Source organism: Sphaeramia orbicularis, chromosome 11 (assembly GCF_902148855.1).
Source record: "Sphaeramia orbicularis chromosome 11, fSphaOr1.1, whole genome shotgun sequence".
NCBI lineage: Eukaryota > Metazoa > Chordata > Actinopteri > Kurtiformes > Apogonidae > Sphaeramia > Sphaeramia orbicularis.
The window spans coordinates 49,041,407-49,062,784 of NC_043967.1; the positions used below are offsets into that span (position 1 = coordinate 49,041,407).

Here is a 21,378-nt window from a genome sequence, read left to right on the forward strand (position 1 = left end):
GGGCCATGTCATTTTATTTAATTTCGATGCTCTCCACATTGAATTTAGCTAAAATAGCATGGGTGGTGCATGGAAGTGGCATAATGGAAGAAAAAACCCTGGATGAACAATGAAACCACATGAATAAATATAGATATAAACTAAAACAGATAATTAAGGAGCTTTAAATAAAACTAAAACACTACTTCCTTAGACTCAGAATAAAAACCTGTCACGTGGGCATCAGTGTTAATAGAGCCGTGTTAAACTGTATCAGTGCTTCAGTGTTGAACAGGGAACAGAACCAGCCGCCCATCCAGCCCCTCAATGACTCAGTGAGTGAAGGACCACTTCTGACGGAGCCGACTACTACGCACACCCACACCTCGTATGTAACACAACAAACACACAGAGACGCAGGCAGGAACACGAGTGATCGCACAACTCAGGCATGAAGGAAGCGCACATGTGTGACACATGGATGGACCACAGCAGCAAACAGTGGTGGGAAAAAAAACCCAACTCAATAAAGGCTTTGACTAGGAATCATTTTCACTGCTGATTACTTTATGGTTAGATCAATTTGCTATTTGGTTTAGACAGTGGTGAAAAATGTCAATCAGTGTGAGATTATGTTGCGTTTGGTCGATTGCACAAAGGTATTATGTGTTTTCAGGCTGGAATCAGTGAATTTTCAACTTAATTTATTCATTTATTCATTAGGGACAATGCAGTGAAACAGAACATCTGATGTTCTGCACAAAGAGTATATAGCATTTAGCCAGTTTGCAACTCCCATCCCTGGTTAACAGTACAAATAACAATACCATAAAACCAGTATGAACAATGGTATAAACAACCAATATAAAAGCATATTCACATCTACCACACACACATTCACACTCCATCAAACATCATACATTTTAGACTGTGGTAAAAGATACAGCTCCAAACAATTATCAAAGGGTTCCTACAGGTTTCTATGAGTTAAATTTAAGACCATTTTAAGACAACTTATGTCGTGTTTCCACTACATGGCACCGGCTCAACTCAGGTACCACATACTATTCCAGGAGACTGTTTCTATTACAGGATACTACCTACTTTAGAGTACCTGGTCATCATAAGGATGCTGCAGGTACTGTAACTTCATGACATCTGCTCAGAGAGTTGCTGATAAACTTGCTTGTTGGTCGTTACCCCGTTAAGGTCACGCAGAATGTTTTCATCGGCCAACAAGGACAGAAATGTCTGAACCTCCTCGACTGACCATGGTGTCATCTTGTGGGCTGTCATCATGGGTTAGCCTACTGGTATATTTACTGTTAAATTCCGAATCTGTTTATTTTTTTAATGGCATGTCGCGCATTGACGATGCAGAGATAACTCTGACCAATCAGTGGTCTGCAGTGTTGACACGGGACATTTTTGTATCTCTTCACCTGTTCTGGAACCTCGGCCGAGCAAGGATTAAAAAAGTAGTGCTTATTAAATGCACATTTGCAAATTCAAGACTTTGTGAGACCTCGCGGGAATCCTGCATCAAACCAAAAATCCGTTCAAAATAGTAGCAGATTTCTTATTTAGTTGCCAACTATGGCAATAAAATCATGAAACTTGACATGATGATTACCATACATATACAGTAAACAGTGATATTGTCAATTCTTTTTAGCCTATACCACCAATGTAATTACAATTATAGTTTAATTATGAACAAATTGAGGAAATAAAGTGGCACAGCACTGGATCTATATTGAACTCAGCAGAAGAATGAGACGCAACAACATGATTCTGCAATGGAAATAATGATAATGCTGTTGTCCATGCTACACTATTATTGTGTAGAAGTCGATGCCTCTGTTTTTATGTACATAGTTTTTATTTATCTTAATTTATTTGCCTTCTATCTGCAAACAATTCCTTATATGCATTCATGTACTTGGTGAATAAAACTGATTCTGATTAGTGCTATTTTTATTAGTGTCTCCCATTGTTTTTATACCAGTGAATGGTGAGAATTATATATAATATAAACAATAAAAGGCATAAATAGAGAGGAATACTGAACCTAGAATCCTTTATGAAATTACTCAGCTTCATGCACTAATTATCCACCACTTAACGCCACAGTATGGAACGGTTTATACACTGAAACCTTATTCTGAGAAGTTGAGATTAACTTGTCACTGCAGCACAATGGCTTTCAACATGCATTAAGTCATTTGATATAAAGTTGAGGTCTGACTAAAGAGAAACACGAGCGGTGGGGATGGAAATGAACAAGTCCACGGCAGGCAGTTCTGCAGGTAAAAAAACAAAAAACAAAACACACACACACCAGATCTAAAAGAAGAAAAGACCTGCACGGACACACACATCCCACACTAGTGCAGAAGGTAAACAGCTCTATTTGTGAGTGAGTGTTAACAGGCCTGTATGTAGACATAATGTTCACAGATGTGTGGATAGATGGATGACTCCGAACACGTCGGTTTAACAGTCACGCACATACATGTGAAGAGAACACACACACAGACCTGGAGTATTGAGTCAATATGAGGCAACCGGTCGCACATACCGGACCAGGACCCGGGTTTGATGGAGGCCTTTGAAGACTATTTGAACCTCCTTCAAATAAACTAGAAAGGCCCCGGACTGTATGGACTCAACCAAGGAGTGAACACACAGATGCAGACCTGCACGACTCTGCGCACCCACACGTACATGCATGAATGCACACACATGTACGACACTTACTTCAAAAGATGCAGAAAAGCATCAATCAGAGCCTTCACATCCAGCGGAGACGGATGAGAGTTTCAAAGACGCACATTAATTTACAGCCTTTCATTCACATATACCGTAAAAAAGGGAAACAAACCACAACAAAGACGTCGGCGACAAAGTTTAGCTGCAGCTGGACCAGGATTAAAAGAGTCGTCAGAACAGAGAGAAAGCACCGGCTCCTGAATCATACTGACAGTGACTTACTGTTACAACCCTTTAGATCTCATTTAACCCATTAATCTCCATTAATTTAGCAACTGAAGTAACAGGACCAACAACAGCTTGAATTTCATGTCAGAAATATCAAGTACAAGTTGCTTCTAGGGCCTTCCCAGCTTTGGTACAGTGGTTTCTCAGATCCACTGTTTTGTTGAAAATTGTTATGTTACAGTTGCTCCATGCAAGTATAATTAAAGACAAAATCTATATAGCCACTAGGGATGCAAATGATCAATTAATTCATTAATGATTAGTTGGTTGACCTTGTCGATCGATTAACGATAAATTGATAAGTGGTGATTTTCCTGTGAACTTGAATTTCTCTTTCAACAGGGTCTATAAGAATAAAAGCTAAATATTGTTTATATACTTCATGAAAAAAGCATGTCATTTTCCTTAATGATTCATTTATTGTACCATTGGATACAGTACAGGCAATGACATTTATGGAGTAGAACTAAATACATTCTGCAGAGAAATAAAACAAAACAAATGGATCTGAAGAGGGGCAGTTTAGAAGAAATGTTAACGCAGGGGGTGAATCTCAAGGAATGGGGAGATGCTGTGCCCTGTGTTTCTCTCCACCATGTCCCTAAAGCGATTCTAACTCAACGCCACAATCCTGTTCCAGTCGCGACATTGCAGTGCGGACAACCTGGCTGCCTTCGGACAGGTGGACAGGGTGACTCCCCCCGATATTCAACCTCAGCGATAAAGCCGAGTCTAGGCAGTGACGCCCCCTACTGTCGACACCACAAATACCACTGTGGAAAAGGGCAATTAACCGACAATTATTGTAATTTAATCGAGCAAATTCTTATCGACAATTAATTGATAGGGATGTAAACAATTAATTGACAAATAGCCACCTATCTGTATGTATATATACGTGCACACACACACACACAAAATATACATCGTAAACAGTTAGAGCAGCAAATCTAGTAATAATTTTTCCACCTGTAGTTTATCTTATTCATTAGATAGTTGAGTATAATGTAGATTCTATGCTAATTTATTTAACATTTTTATTCAGAAATCAGTCTTTTGCTGTATAGATACTGTAATTGATCCGTGTCAGCTTGCTGTGCGTGGTGTTTTTTTATTTGTCTGTGAATGAGCCACATTGAAGATGATTTTGTGTCATGACAGATAATAGTATAGTTATAAGTATTTTGATCAGTATTAAGTATTGTGATTTGCTAAACGGGCCCTGCACTGAGGCTGTATCGACACAAGCCCAACTCCAAAGGATAGGCCATGATATCCGGGTGGAGGATGTTCCTTCTGTACAACAATCTGTAACTTGGTAAAGACGACCGTGGGCGTCCACTCCTGAGGTGCATGGATGTTGTGGCTGATCTCGTACATGTAGGCAGCGCATGGGTATTGAGTTTTTCTGGAAGAACGTGGCATCGTCTTCCACGGCTGGTCATCATATTTATAGGTGCTGTGGTTGTGGTCTTGGCATCTTGAGATCGTCCTCCAGAAAATCTGATGTTTGACCAAAAACTGCATTCGTTTTAACTTAATTTTAGACTAGTGAAGCATTTTCCCTGCGACTGTGGAAAACTCAGGGGACCCTTTCACAAGTCAGTTTTGTTGTTTCCAATTAAAAACAGTGTTTCTATCATTCCAGTTCACATTTGGGATGATTATTCAACATATCTGTTTACAAAAATCTGCCAAAAAACAGAGGACATAATAAATAACCATCATCCAAAATGTTGCAAAACAACACTTGCTGATAAACTCCACAGGGGGTGAAACATTAAGTATTTTAGTCAGTTCTGATGCTCTCCACAGCGATTTCTTCTGAATGTGGCTTGAGTGTGTCATCTGAACCTTATCATGGTGGAGAAGACCATGGATTGGGTTAAAAATGCTTCAACTGAGAGCGATAAAAGCAGTTTTATGTCATATTTTGATAAGGATTTACAAATATTACACCATGATAATTTTCCATAATTGCTAGAATGGTTTCCATTCACCTGAAATGTTGTATTCCCATGATTATTTCCACATTCCTATGTTCTCTTAATGACATTATCCTGCTACAGTTTAATGGCTTGAATGGAGGACTACCACACCATTGGTAAGTTATTATTTATATCATATTTGCCCAGTGTAAGTTGTTTACAAAGCCTAAAAAGGCAGACAGAAATGCTATTTTTACATTCAATCTCCAGTGTTTAATGACAATAAATAGATGATTTGACTCATGTAGTTGTACTATAACAATGGCGTAAAATAAACTTTACGCTAAATTGGATTTCTGCTTCTGTGTGATGTTTTGATGTGTAGGGAGTTTATGTTAAATGCATTTGCAGAGAAGTGCAGGTGAGGCAGAAAGTCTCTGGTTACAGTCGTATGGAATTATACGAGGTAAACTGAAGACACAAAGAAAGGTGTAAGAAACAAACAAGACACAGATGGGCTGGAGGAGGGCTGACATATAACAAGGTGTTAAGTGTGTGTGGTGACTCGACGAGGCAGTGTAACTAGTCATCACCATGGCGAACGATAACCCACACCAACCTACAACACAGGAGGCGACACTGATGACTAGCTGTACGCATGTGTGTGTGTTTATGTGTGTTTATGATGAGAACAGACTGGCAGATAAATAAAACTCTGCAGCATCCCACATGTGCTCTGTGGAGGGTGAAGGTGTGTGTTCCTAAATAGACTGTAATCGTGGAGTTTCAGCACGCAACACAGAGGCGCAATTCACGACACAGATTCTTTTCTCTTTTTTTTTTTTTCTCCATTTTCACATTCAACAGTGTAAATAAGTCTCAGCCTTCCCCTTTGTGTGAGAGAAAGAAAAGATAAGAAATACTGAACACTCAAATTCCAAGGCCATAAAACTCACTCATAACCAATACTGATGACATGAAATCAATCATTCGACAAAGAAGAGAAGCCTGGAAATATGATTAAGCGTGATTAAGTGTCTTTTCTCTGTGTGTAGTCGTGTAAACACAGAGAAAATTGTGTCTGAGTGAGATAATCGCCGCCTAAGCTCTTACCATTCTCCAAGAACTTCCTTTTTTTTTTTTTAAACTGAAACCAAGGTGGGTTCCTCCTCTAAGAATAAACATCAGATTACCTTTAATTTGACACTTGATATGGTTTCAGGAATCATAGATAACATCATTAAACAAATAAGGGTGTTGTCAAAACGTTTCTGCTCCAGTGGTAATAATATAAATGGGCCGAGTACCTGTCTGAACAATTGCATCATGGCTTGGTTTAACATGCTGGAGTTTGTGTGATGCGTTTGCTAGAACTGTTGAAATTAAGTCATGATGTCTGACAGAATATGCAGAACGCCTTCAGGTGCTATTCACTGTAAAAATATGACTTTTCAGTGCAAAACAATTGAAAGATCAAATCAAAGGCAAGGACCAACACAAAAGGCAAATGCATATCTGTAACTGGAGTAAAATTATGGAATAACCTTGACATGGATTTAAAAACATGCACATCAGTCACCACATTTAAAAGGATGTTTAAAACTAAGGTATTCAATAAATATAGAATATTAGCAAAAAGTAAAGTAAGCCAATTATCAGTATGAATCTAAGATTTTTAAAGATTATATCATTTGTTTTATCATATTACTGTTTAAAACTGTGCCATCTTGTTATCTTGTTTTGTTTCTCCTTCTTTCCTTCTTGTAAATAGGGTAGGCAGAAATAAGCTGTTGCTTCAGCCTACGCCTTTTCACCCATGTGTGGTGTGGAGATCTGAACTGTATGTATGTATATATCATGTTCTGTTAAATGGACCAATAAATTACTGCTTAAAAAAAGATCTTGTGTGTTAATATGAGGAAGAAGACACCAGTTCTGATTATCTAATTAACTTAAGCATCAATGTTTTTATATCAAATAAATCCATACAGCAAATAAGACATAAAAGGCTATTCTATTCTATTCTATTCTAAATGGCATCTTTAATGTAGTATTTTTCTGGAACTGAGCAAACGTCAGCTGTTTCTGGTCCTGCTGAACTTACACTTCCATTACATTCCAAAAGTGAGAATAAAGACTGAGCTTCCAATCGTGATTAAAAACATCATGATGTGATCTTTTGGGCAGAACGCCTGCCTCTAACGCAGAGAATCAGAGGAGTAAACACAGACCGACTGTAACTTTGAAAGAACACAAAGACTCTGCTGTACTGTCTTCGACCTCACATCAATCTATCATCCATCATCGATCTATCAGCTATGCTTCCCTGGCCTTATCGTAGTTCACGTGGAGTTCAACACACACACATTTCCAGATCCTGTAACTTAAGACTGACACTGTAAACCTGTCACCCAGTGTTTGACTCCTGCGGTTTTGACACCTATTAAGAAAACATAACTTAATACGTGGCTATTTATTAGCATCAGTCCTTACTAGCCTCAGTAAACAGCTGTACCTCCTCCAATACTGAGGCACGGGTCAAACACATGCTTTCATATGTGACTTTCTGTATCTGTATGTAATACTTCATATATGTATCGAAGTTGTTTCCAATAGCTCAGTTCCTTGGAATCATTAATCTGTTTGCTTAACGATCCCACTCATTGGTTTTGCAACTTCATCGCTTCAAATGCATCATCACATCATTTCCATATTTTGGTTCTGATGCCTCTAAAGTCTGGTTGTATTTCACCAGTGAAGACGACACTAGGTCCATTTAGAACAGATGGAGGGCTTCCATTTCGACAAAGGGTTAAATACGTCCATCATGCACAAATATTTAACCACAGCATCCAATTAAACTGCACCAATGGAACGTCTCTGACTGGCTGCTTAGTGCCAGGGGTGGTGACTCTGGAGTCGGAGCCTACAACAAAGCGTCCTCTGTTGCAACTGCTAACATTAAACTCCTCCGAGTTCTATCGATACTGTTAATTTTAGCGTTGTGCTTTAGTATTGTTTATGAATAATCTCCATGATGACCAGGTTCAGAGGCTGCAGTAGATCTAACACTTACCCCTTTAGAACCCTTTAGGAGGTTTGTTTGAATCACATGCAAAATGTTAGTGCACATTTGAAATTAATGTAACGCCATATGTATTATAGTTTATTCCCCAATTCAATGAGGATTGATAAGAGAATTGATAATGAAACCAGATTCTCCACATTCCTATCAATTCCCATCCCTAATGAAGCCTTTGGCTGAGATTGAAGTGTTTATTTTTATAGTAGGTTGACTTGTATACAATTCATGCTCTTCATGATGATTCTTTCTATCTGTAATGTGTCTGTACTGAAGCACATTCTGCTGTTTTCTTTTTCCAGAGCTGTGTTGACATTCAGGGTTTCTGCAGGTATCAGTAAATCTAACTTAATGCTTTTTAATGCCCTTTTTAATGCCACTTTAAAAAAATGTAATGCCCATGTCCAACTGCAGATACAGTTTTATATATAGTTTTATGACGGCTTACCATCGACAGGCTTTAACCAGGTTCTCAATAGTTCCTCCTCCAACTACTTCTGCTGAAACTTGCATTTCCCACTTTTCCAACGTTTGCCAATATTCCCTTTGCTCTTTCATCACGACATGAGCATGTTCACAGCACGTTGCATTCCAAGCATCCGGTGTTGTGACTTCATGTATTGGTTATAAACAATAACCAGTTAAAGGGTTCCGCCTGTCAATCATCACACTATAGTTCCTATCAAAATTATTAAATGTTTATATTATCAAAATAAATCGGGAATAACAATGCTTTTTTTCCATCAAGAGTATTTAATTTTTTAATGCCTCTGGACATCGAATTTAATGCTTTTTAATGCCATTTAAGGCCTTAATTTTCACAAAATCTATTTAATGACTTTTAATGCTTTTAAATGACCTGCAGAAACCCTGTTATATCTGTAATGTGTCTGTACTGAAGCACATTCTGTTGTTTTTTCCAGAGCTGTGTTGACATTGGCGGCTGGACGTGGTCTCATTGGCCTCACCTTAGGGCTCGGCTGAGCTTGTCGTAGTTCATCTGGGGCTTGCACTTCCTGGCCCCCCATAAGCGGGCCACCTCGTCCGGATCCTTAATGACGAACTCGCCGTAGTCGCCCTGCCAGGCGATGACATCGTGATACTCCTCTTTCCTCAGCAGCTCCAGGATGAAGTGCCACAGCTGGATCTGCCTGGAGCCTGGGCTCGACTCTGGCTTGTAGGCCCACTCTGGGAAGGCGAACCCTGGGGAGGGGAGACCAGAAGAGAGTTCAGGAGGGTGATCGGAATGAAAGGCAGATTCACGAAAAGGTGGAACACAGGTAGAACTAGACTGTTCTATAACTGTCTATTCCCCCTTTTGCTTTCTTTGTTCCTTCCTTCCATGCCTTTGTTCAATACGTGTACATTTTTGGAGAATAATCCACCCTGAGGGGAAATTTGTCTCCGGCACAGCACTGCAAAAAACACACACCTCACACAAACAAATAAAGACATTTCACTATAGATTTAACACTGACCACAGTAAAACATACACACTAGGATTGGGCCTGTAAAAAAATTTCAATATGGTTTCAGCACAAAACGCAAAATCGATTTCTAACACTAGGCATCAAACTTCCACACAGCCAGACTGATCTGATGAAATCGCGTTGTATGTCACGCCACTTCTTATGGCATTTGGCGTGCTATACATACGCATTTTCATCCTTTTGCATGTTATTCAATGCCATTTAATCAGTTGTCAATTTACACCAAGATCTCCGGTTCACATATCCGTAACCGCTAACCCTAACCACTAATCGTGTGGTATTTGATGTGGCGTGAACATACAAATATTATAATGCGTACAGATAATACCCCAATTAAAAGTGGTGTGTATATTTACACAATTCATGATATCATGTTGACACAGCAGACGTTGCAAATGGAAGAAATAAGACCAAGTGAAAGCACAGTGGTTGCAGTAACTAGTTAAAGCTAATGCACCGCTAACCAGCTTTGACAACCACCCATTAACACATCCATCCATCCATTCATCCATTTCCTTCCGCTTATCCGGGGCCGGGTCGCGGGGGTAACAGTCTTACCAGGGATGCCCAGACTTCCCTCTCCCCAGACACCTCCTCCAGCTCTTCCGGGGGGACCCCGAGGCGTTCCCAGGCCAGCCGAGAGACATAGTCTCTCCAACGTGTCCTGGGTCTTCCCCGAGGTCTCCTCCCGGTGGGACATGCCCGGAACACCTCCCCAGGGAGGCGTCCAGGAGGCATCCGAAACAGATGCCCGAGCCACCTCAGCTGGCCCCTCTCGACGCGGAGGAGCAGCGGCTCTACTCCGAGCTCCTACCTGGTGACTGAGCTCCTCACCCTATCCCTAAGGGTGCGCCCAGCCACCCTGCGGAGGAAACTCATTTTGACCGCTTGTATCCGGGATCTTGTCCTTTCGGTCATGACCCAAAGCTCATGACCATTAACACATATGTATTTATTTACCAGTTCTCACAGTCACATGCAAGGGAATATAAAAAAATTAAAACAACAACCAGGATTGAAGCAGATTGATGAAGCAGCCTTGACACAGATTTAAAAGGCTAAAGCCGCTCGTTGCCGTGACCTTATCCAGCTTTTACATAATTCCTTTTCTATGTTTTCAGCTCACTTCGTCTTCGGTGACATTGGTGCAGTTTTAATTTGAGTGAGATTAAAGTCGACATGTCTCATCTCGTCATCAGCCGAAAAAACACAGAGAAATGTGGTCGTCTTCGTTTTACAGGCCTCAGCTCAGAAACAAATGACACATGGCAGCTCCATTAGTCTGTTTATAACAATATAATGATATCGTATTCATCATGTTGTTGTGATGTGTATCACTAACGCAAAACAAGTTGGATTTATCACTGTGACGGCATCAAATCAGGCTGATCCTGTAAGACACTTTAATTTGACACAAACTGGAAAAACTGGAAATTGAAACCAACAGGGACTCTTTCTGGAAACTCTACGGAGCATGTACGTCCTACTCTGATGGTCTGATATGACTTTTGTTGCTTGTATCATGGCTGTCTGATCTGGTCAGTCACTTAAAAGTCTCATCTATCCTTCAAGGCTAAATGGAAACTTGCTGCTGCCACCTCTACATCTGAGCCGGATTAGGACGGCGTTACATGCATGCTTCTTCTCAACTCTTAAATGCTCTGGATATGGAACGCTGAGGCTTATTACAACCTTTCAAGCCCTCACTCATCTGCGCTTGTTGAACACTTGAACACACTCTAACGTTGACATATTCATGAGTCTACTTGGCGTCTGCTTACCATCTACAAATCTATATGCAATAATAATAATAATTTTAAAAAGTATTGGCAGTTCCAGTTCAGCTGTAGAACTTTTCATATCCTCTGTCCCTAAAGCCTGTAATGAGCTGGAAAAAGGGCAGTTTGAGTTTGTTACTCTCTGGAATCAGTAAAAAAATGACCTTAAACTTAGGCGGCGGGACTCATTAACTGACTGTAAAGTGATATTAAATACTTCAGAGGCAGACACGTTTCACTGTCGATGTTTTGACTGGTTCATATTAACATTTACACAAATATTTCTGTAATTACCGTTGGTATTTTCATTTTTTTTACTCTTCGTGTTACTTGTGTATTTGAAATCCTGTCTGAAACCTTGTTAACTGTACTGCTGCTCATCTTGGCAAGGACGCTCCTGCAAAAAAAGATTAGTCTTTTCCTAGTTAAAGAAAGGTTAAATAACACATTAGCCTACATATTTTATCTCTATTTATCCTTCGTGGTTGTTTGGAGTGCAACCTGGCTTTCAGTGTCACTTCTTTCTTATTTATAATTATTTATTTATTGCGTCTTATAATTTTCCATTGACATGTACATCTTGGGCAATGTACAGATATTCATATACACATTGCACATTCACTTATATTTACATGTGTGCTGTAGGCTCATTTTCTCAAATCTGCATCTGTAATATATGCTTCTCTCAACGGTCAGTGGAAGGAAGAATTGAAATAAAGTAATAGAAAAACCATTTAAAAAGCACAGATCTTGAACCATAAACATTTGGGAGTGACTGTGTAGCTGTGATTGTTCATTTACATAAAATAAAATCAGGCTTCTGGATGATCATATGTTGAACCCTTTTACCCAACATGAAGCTAAAAGTTCTAGTCTATGATGAACCAATGCAGTTATTTTCTCTGTTTTGTAAATGTCCAGTGTTATGTCCATCCATGCTGACAGGGGTGGCTTTTCTTAAGTTAACCATTTCCTTGTCACTGTTTTTTTTTTTTTTTTACTGGCGATCAGCAGCACCTTAATTAGATATTTGTCTTTCTTCACCCACTCTTGTGGTATACGCTCAGAGTAAAAAGTTTTGATTTCGATTCAATATCACTATGTTGCTAAATGTTGTGAGACCATATGACATGAACATCAGCATGATCTGCATATTTGCTCCATACAGTAGTGCTGCAACAACGAATCATTTAAATCGATCAAAATCTATTTCTTAAAAGAGTTGGCAACGAATTCCGCAGTCGATTCGTTAGGCCTTGAGCATGTAACAGAGGAAAACACAGAGGAGTATGGCTGAGGTTTCGGATGCGGTGCAGCCCCATTGGCTGAAATGTAGTGCACCATTTATGTAACAAAACTTGAATATGGAGGGAAAAAAATGGCCAAAATCCTACGGTGCAGTACGTTTCGGACAAATAGGGCTCCCGTGGCCACCAGGAACATAATGTAAACCTATATTAAGATAACCTAAATGTTGTGATCACTTTAGCCTAGTAGCTAGTTAGACACTATCATCATAATTATAATATTTTCATCTATCTCCGTTTATCAGGCCACCCAGGGCTCCACTTGGCCCTGGGTGGATATAGCATATAGGCTAGAAGTTGTGAAAATTTCAAGTAAGCTCCGGAGTAGAATAGAGGCATAGAAGCCGGGAGTCGGACATCCAAAGTTAAGTTCCATTTTCAGTATCACGCCAGTTACGGTAGTTGTGGCACTTATGGAACGCACTCCCACGTATATGCCTCCCGCCACCCCCTTCTTTTGTGTTTATCCAAAGAATAGATTAGTTATTAAAAGAATCTACAGGTTAATCTATTATTAAAATCGTTAGTTGCAGCCCTACCATACAGTCTCCATTTCCTTTCAAAGTGGAGTCTCTACTGCAGTCTTTGAGGAGGTGAAAAGGTGAATAGTACTTATACTTAACAACTAATAATAGCCTGTTCTTATACCATGTGTAGGGAACAAAGAAGCAAAGTAGGAGCAATGAAAAAAAAAAAAAAAAAAACAGAAATGTGATCGGAGAACTACTGAGGAAACTTTGGAAAAATCCAGTCCTCCATCTTCTGTCTGAGTTTCTGCCTCCAGCGAAGCTTTTGATGAGCGTTTGGTCTAAATCTTTTTTCCCACAGACCGGTCGTATCTAAAATTAAACGCTATCTGCATCAAAGCTGGGGAATCAGCACTGTTATAACAGATTAGCAGGCCTTGAGATGCGCGCAGACGAAACACAAGCCGCGGTTTTATAATCGGAACGCGCGCTCGCACAAAACGCGCACCATTATCCAACAGTTAAAAGTATAGACTCTGTGTTGTAAAGCCGTGGGTGGTAGTAAAAGACTCAACACCACTTCTAAACAAGGCCAGGCTGGAAGGTTGTACAGCGAAGGCACGGTGACACACACCAACACACATGCACACACACATCATTAGGACCAGATGTGCCTTGGCAATCGGGCTGAGAAAGCTGAGGGTGGGAAACATATGGGCACAATATAACAATGCCGAATTTTGTGCGAGCATGCTGGTGTTTATGTAACCGTAAAGACGCACACTATCCTAAATACCAAGGTTACAATCGGTTTCCCACACTCTACAAAGTCTGTCATATCTATATAGCTGTTACAGTCAACTGTTAACAATGATATGAACGTGGCCGACGGTACAACGCCGGAGTGATGTGGCCTGTTGATCAAAGTTACATTATGAAGACGTGATGCCGCCCCCGCTGGTATAATATTTAAGTTGTTGCATCATAGGTTTAGAAACGCTAATGTATCTGTCTGTGTGAGCCCAATAATCTGACATATTAAACAGGCCGTTGTGTTTTTTTTCCCAGCGTTTTACAACCTTGTCAGCGTAGGATAGGAAACTGCTCCGGGGCACCTCCATAAAAGCTGACAATAACACATAAAAACAACCACACAAAAGAAACATAATAACAGATGAAAACCAGATAAGGCAAGAAAGAGTCGTAAAAGAGTTGAAAAAGAAGACAAAGACACACCTGGCAACTAAATCCCCCAGTAAAGACGAATGGATGTGGTGCACAGATGGTGATTAAATCAATTACGATCACACCGTTTGTGAAAAATCTGATCTCGCTGTCGGCGCTATGTCGTGATCGAGATTAGACTTAATATAGGAAATATTAACAAAACCAGCTGGTGTGTGTTTATTGGTTTTTGGAGTTGCTTTGACTGCTTCGTTTCAGTGGAGGTAACGGCAGGTGACGAGGATTTTGCTCCGAGGGAATGTGGACAAAGTACACGTTGCGTTTTTAAATAAAGAACATTTTCCTTTCTATTAAAAAAATTCACCAAAATTACATGTTGCGCTATAACCAACGAGAAAGCAGCGGTGTTTGAAATAATTTTTAATGACACTGCACTGTGGGTTATCAGAGTGAAGTGAATATTTTAACTAATAAAATTCCAGCACTTATGAAAAATAAAAGTTAGCCATTAAATTATTTAGAAAAAACAGAGCAATCGGAAAACAAATGTGGCTTTGTTTGATATATTTTCTAGCACTGTCTGATTGGGTTGAAGTCAGAATGGCAAACAGTGATTTGAGTCGATTTTCTTAGTTTTTGCACAGATTACATTTTGCATGTTTTACACAGTATCAGTGAATACTACATAGCAAAAATACATTAGACTTTCATTTGTATTTGTTTATGATTATATTATACAAATCAATTAAAGTATAATGTCGACTTCCATCCACTGCATGATTCTGAAAAAATGTGGAAACAGGCAGAGAATGTGCAGGAGTAGAGGTATGACAGAAAATCACAGGACATTTATGCAGAAGCATGAGGTTTTGTACTGGTTTTACCACCTGAAAGACCACAAAAAAAAAAAAAAAAAAAAAATCTGTTTATGTTGCATTTAGAATATTTTTGCTGCATTTTCTTTCCGTCATACTAAAGCTTTTAAATTCTCAACACAAAGAGCTGTTCTGCAGCTTATATTGTTGTCACTGATGTTTTAATATGTTCTTTCAGATTCAGACCCATAATTTAACCAATCAAGCTAGTGGTAAATTTGCTAATGAGAGTCCGGTGTTTCAGAATAAAGCAATAAAACTGCTTTAATTTGACTTAATAGAAAATGAATAAGGTTTGGCTACAGGATGTCAGGTGAACTGAACACCTGTGATTCTATTTTTTATACAAATTTCATAAGAGCGTTTTAGTATGACTCTACATAATGTAATTAGATAGTAAGATTTCCAAACAAAGTGGCGACTTGAACCGTTTTCAACCAGAAAAAATGCATATTTTTACAAGTATCATCATCAACACTGATGTGTTCCATTAAAGCAGAGTCTTATGATTCTGTTTACAGCCCGAAAAACATGTTTTATATAACATTTCCGGCAGGTTTTTACCAGCACCTGGTAAGTGTTGCAGAAGGTGACCCTTAAAGCTGTTCGCCAACTGCCACTAAAAAGCAAAAGAAGAAGAAAACGACTACTGGAGGCTGTGAATTCTACAGTACAAATGGAACAAAAATGCAAAACCAAGGGCTATTAAGAGTCGTAAAAATGGATCTGTTAAAAAAAGAACAAAAGGAGAAGCAGTACCAGTTAATATCCAATAATATTTGTACATTAACTGCTGTGCCTGCAAGTCGGTGAGCTATGATATTTCTAAAAACATAAAAATTAGACACAGTGAACCTTAATTCCAAAAAGCTGACTGCTGCAGTTTAACTCCACTGCCGCGTGTCTGATCAATGCATACATACATTTACAGCCAGCTTTGAAATGAACAAGTATCTCCCCCGTCTGATAGAGATCACAGTTTAATAGCAGGTGTAAATTGAGTTAAAGTGAGTCATGGAAACCAACTTGTACACAATGACACCAAAGTCCACTATCAGGTGTGTGTCTGAAGATTAAAACATGGGCATTAGCACGTAGAGACGGGCCAATCGCACAAGAAGAAGGCAGAAAATGGAGCTTTCTTTGGCTTCAAGTGTCTTGCACGTCACATGTCTTCAATAAAATCTGGAGACAGTACATGGAAAGGTACAAGTCGATACTGTCCAAGTCCAAGGGGCTTTTGTTAATTTTTCTTGTGCACAAAAATGGATAAAACCTTAGCTAGAAACCCAAGCTAACAACTGTGGACTCAAGTTGCCTCTTACATTGCTGCGAGTTCCCTTGTGGTTAGAGTCGGCCTAAATAATGAAGCCACATGCCAGCTGGAAACTGGAATCTACTTTCCCCTTGAAGATGGATTTAAAGCCCCGAGCTGCAGCATTTTGTCCAATAAACACCAGGTTTTGCAAGAAATCCAGAGAGGAGCAGAACTGTTCTTTCCTTAACTTCCTTTGCATTTTTCAAAGGCTCCTCAGCTCATCATTTCACTTCTCTTTCATATAATAGTTGTTAATTACTGCTGATTTGTACTGACCGTTTAGACTGTGAATTGTATTATACTGTATGATATTTTATTTCATCTACTTTTTGGGGCATCTTAGAACAGCAAACTCATTTACAGCTCTTTGCACTGTTGTTAATGAGTATCATCCGTCAAATATTTTATAGCTCAGTTTGACATTAGTGTATTAACATATAACATAAACCCTTTAAAGGAGTAATAATTTTCTTTTTTTTAAGAATGGAATTATGCATTTTCAAACATTTCCCTGTGGTCTACATAAACTGTAAATGCTCTGCTTGGGTCTGAATTCTCCATTAATTCAACTCCACAGGTCCATCTTCAACCCTATTTCTGAGTAATGACACCAGAAAGGTGGGTTTGAGCGCTGGCCCTTTAAATGCAAATGAACTACTTCAGGCCCCGCCCTCTCCAGGTTGTTGGCTGTGCTGCTTTGTCCCGTTGAACCAACAACTGAACACTTTAGGTAATCGGCTCGAAGTTTGGACACATTGTCGCCCCTACTGACAAACAATTATGTCGTACTCGGAGAAATGTTCGTCGGAAGTCTTGGGCTTAAATGTGCAAATTTCGTGATGTAACTAGTTATAGACGTAACAAATTAAGCAGGAATTCAAACTGGTTGTAGAAATCCACTCAATTTCTGACAAAATGAATAAAAAGATCGCTTCGCAGCACCTGGAGGGTTCAAATTCAAACTTTGTGAACTATTAGGGTCCAAATACATAAATAAATGAACCAAAGACTAATAAAAGTGGGTTTAGTTAAAAATGACCCCCTTAAGAAAACATGGCATTCCACTGCAAAATGTTCACTGTGGTGGGAGTCATGAATTGCTGATTATATTTGGGAAAACTTCAGACACTCAGACAAAATAATAAAAACCATGAGGATTAAACTGAACAAACTATTCCCTAAACTGTAGATTATTAGAGACTTTCTCTGACCACATGTTTTGGATCCATTAAACAATATATCAGGGTAAGATAAGACTTTATTCATCCTTCAGTGGGAAAATTTATGCATCACAGCAGCATTTACAGTAAAGTGAGCCTGACAAATATTAGAAAACACAATGGGACAAATAAGAGATGGAGTCAGTACTATAAATAACGCAGCTTTAATTAAAGACTGAGTAACTGTTCAATGCAATGATGTCATGCATTAAAGGGGTCATATTTTGCTGAACCAACTTTTATTTACTTATTAGTCTTTGGTTCATTTATTTGTGTATTTGGACCCTAATAGTTCATAAAGTTTGAATTTGAACCCTCCAGGTGCTGCATTTTTAGGTAATCGGCTCAAAGTTTGGACATATTTTAACTTTTTACTATAACTGTTGCTGCTGACAAACAATTATTTGGAGAAATGTTCATCAGAAATCTTGACCTTATATGTGCAAATGTCATGACGTAACCAGTTATAGATGTACCAAATTACAGAATTTAAACAGGCTGTAGAAATCCACTTGATATTTGCCAAAGTGAATATAAAGATAGCTTTGCAGCACCTGGAGGGTTCAAATTCGAACTTTTTGAACTATTAGGGTCCAAATACACAAATAAATGAACCAAAGACTAATAAAAGTGGGTTTAGCCAAATATGACCCCTTTAATGCATGATATCACTGCATTGAACAGTTATTCAGTCTTTAATAAAAGCTACATTATTTACAGTACTGACTCCATCTCTTATTTGTCCCACTGTGTTTTCTAATATTTTTCAGGCTCACTTCACTGTAAATGCTGCTGTGATACATGAATTTTCCCACTGTGGGATGAATAAAGTCTTATCTTACCCTGATATATTGTTTAATGGATCCAAAACATGTGGTCAAAGAAAGTCTCTAATAATCTACAGTTTAGGGAATAGTTCGTTCACAGTTTAATCCTCATGTTTTTTGTTATTTTGTCTGAGTGACTGAGGTTTTTCCAAATATAATCACCGATTCATGACACCCACCTCAGTGAACATTTTGCAGTGAAATGTCACATTTTCTTAAAGCAGTAACATATTGTGGAAATAGCTTTATGGATGCATTTGTGCTTAAAATATTAATATCATTACATATTAAACTGTTGACGCATGGAATCCACTACAATGAATGGCATAATAACATACTGAAGAAATCCGACTGGATATGTTTTATGCCAAAACTACCGCTAATTTATTAACCACTCATGCATAAAAGGGTTAAAGTGATGTGAATGCACACACTACAAACCCACTCATCACCAGTGGAACACCGCTTGTATATGTCACGTTTTTGCTGTATTTTTAAGAGCGGAAACTTCACAGAAACTGGGAAAAAACAACAACAACTTGATACTGGCATTGATGACTTAAAGTTTAAGATAGAGGTGCGACATTCACTTTCCAACTCTGCAAAAATATGGTGGCTCGTTATACACTTTCACAACTTGGCACTCTTTTTTTTTTTTTTTTTTCTGAGACTGGCCGCTTACATGCTCCAAAATCTCACAAAAGGCATCTTAAAGAAGAGGAAAAAAATATCCTGAAAAACAGAGTCGCTCCTGATGACTAATAAACCACATGCTGCTATCTGATCTCCTATGGTGCTCGGAGAACGAGCCAAAAGACAGACAAGCTGGCTGTGATAGTTGATAATAGCCATTTGAAGGCAGATTACTAATGGGGTTCGAGCATATGATTCATGCAGCAGACAATAAGGCTCTTGTCGCTGGGGACAGGTTAGGCGTTGTGACACAGACGTAACACGGCGCTGAAAATGGGGTGCACTGGAGAAAAACACATGTGTGCATGCAGTACAGACGCACAACAACATGAAGCAGGGGTGGATTAAATCAAAGTGGGCGAGCTAATATCCTTCACACATACACAAAGTACACAGACGCACAACAGGTTAGTGGGGAGAGGTAAGTGGGTTCATGCGTGGGTGCACAGAGCACACAGACAAAGAACACAGAAATAGCAATCATGCCCATTGCGAGTGTGTGTTGCAGATGTCCCTGCTGACTCATAGCTTGTTCGTCTGTCGTTCTGCTTTCACAGATTCCGCCTTTCTCCCCCTCAACACCACTGCCATCTCTATCTCCGTCTTTCTTTTCTCTTTTTCTTTCTGTCCCTCCCTCGCTCGCTCTGCCTCTCCTAAGACGCAGTCTCCTAGCAACAAAAGCTTTTAGCTCTAAAAATAAATGGCCGAGTCACGACGAACAAGACAAAATATGATTCAATTACAGAAACTTGCCAGAAGAGTTTAGAGTTTGAGCGCGGGTGTGATCTGTCCAAGGCTGCCTGACCGGCGGAGGCCTCGGGCTGCAGGACAGGGTTCAGAGACACCGTGTTTACGACGGATTGGACATGTGGCCTTATCCTGAAACTACACAGCCACACAGGCGAGTTATGGACTGCACGCAATTCCATTCTGCGTCTGAAAAAAAAACGCCCCGTCCATTCACATTCAGGGTCGTTTGTTTATTCACAGAAAAGTCTGGTTGTACAGTTGACAGTGAGGCGATCTGACAGATGCACAGGGAAGAGTCCAGGTGGAGATGCATCTGTTACTGTTGGTGTTAATGTACGTATATGAGCAAAAACAGATAAACAGACCGGACAGTGAAAAGCTGTGTTGACAAGGACCCTAATAATGCACCAAAAATCTGAATAATGGCCCAAGAGTAAATACGCACAATGTTACCTCAGTCTGAAAAGTCTGGTCTGAGCGCAAGGAATTTTCAGTCAGGTTGAGGTTTGTGTGAATGTGTAAACCTTTTATAATCCATTAAAAGAACCGCAAAAGATTAATACCGAATAACCACGTAAAGGCTTAATCTGATTGTTTCTCTCAGCCTGAAACTAATCTATTGTTGCATGTTTGCTTCACAACATTATACCCAGTGAGCGGTTTCCAGAAGGGACAGAAACATGCTGGTAGCAAAACAAAAAAATGGATTGTGGCTGGTAACTTTTTTCTGTTATTTCTGGAGATTTATTTGAAGAATCTTTAATTTGTCAGTAGGTTCATGGGTTCAGGTTTATGTTGTTAAATGGTAAAAAAAAACCTAAATGCTTTGAGACATACAAATGCAAATCATATCTGCTGATGTAAACTGTTTACGTTGGAATCTAATGAGACGTCAGGTTAGGAAGGAGAAGACAAAGTGGCAGAAATGGGACCAGGTCTGCGTTTTGTTGTAAAACTATTATCACTGTAAATATAACGTATAGTCCTGAAGAACACGTTTACAATATGAACAGCTCCAGCATGACTTTAGGCACTACTGTGACACCCTGGTAAACACTGCCGGATTCATAAAGCTTTAATGCATTTCACATGGATCTAAGGTGCAAAAAAGTTGCGTTTACTGTACTCGAGACTGTTGACTTGTGTCTGGACCACAGATTGGATGGAGAGCAGTTGTAACATGTTTATGTCTGAGTTATTTCCACCCATTATACAGTAAAGAAGCTGTAGTTCTAGGTTTTAAGACACACTTTATTTATTCATTTTGTGTGTGTGTGTGTTTTTGCACTTGCCACCCCAGAAGGTTAATTAGTCTGACTAATGCTAAGTCTGCATTTCAGTAGCATTTAAGGACACTTGGGAATGTGTATAACTTATACACTTTTTTTTTGCATATGTGCAGCACAGAAATTTAACACTTACATTTCATGTGTTTCAGCTAATAGTTTAAGGTTTTTTCTGCTGAGGTTAGTCTATAGC

General features: G+C 39.3%; 1 protein-coding gene across 1 annotated transcript in view; it reads right to left on the reverse strand.

Annotated features, from left to right (window-relative positions):
* The window catches only part of erf (Ets2 repressor factor), a 64,923-nt gene that overhangs the window by 18,025 nt on the left and 25,520 nt on the right, over positions 1–21,378 (reverse strand). Inside the window, exon 2 of the mRNA XM_030147903.1 lies at positions 8,958–9,192. Coding sequence (XP_030003763.1) covers positions 8,958–9,192 — 235 coding nt within the window. The remainder of the gene's footprint in view (positions 1–8,957; positions 9,193–21,378) is intronic.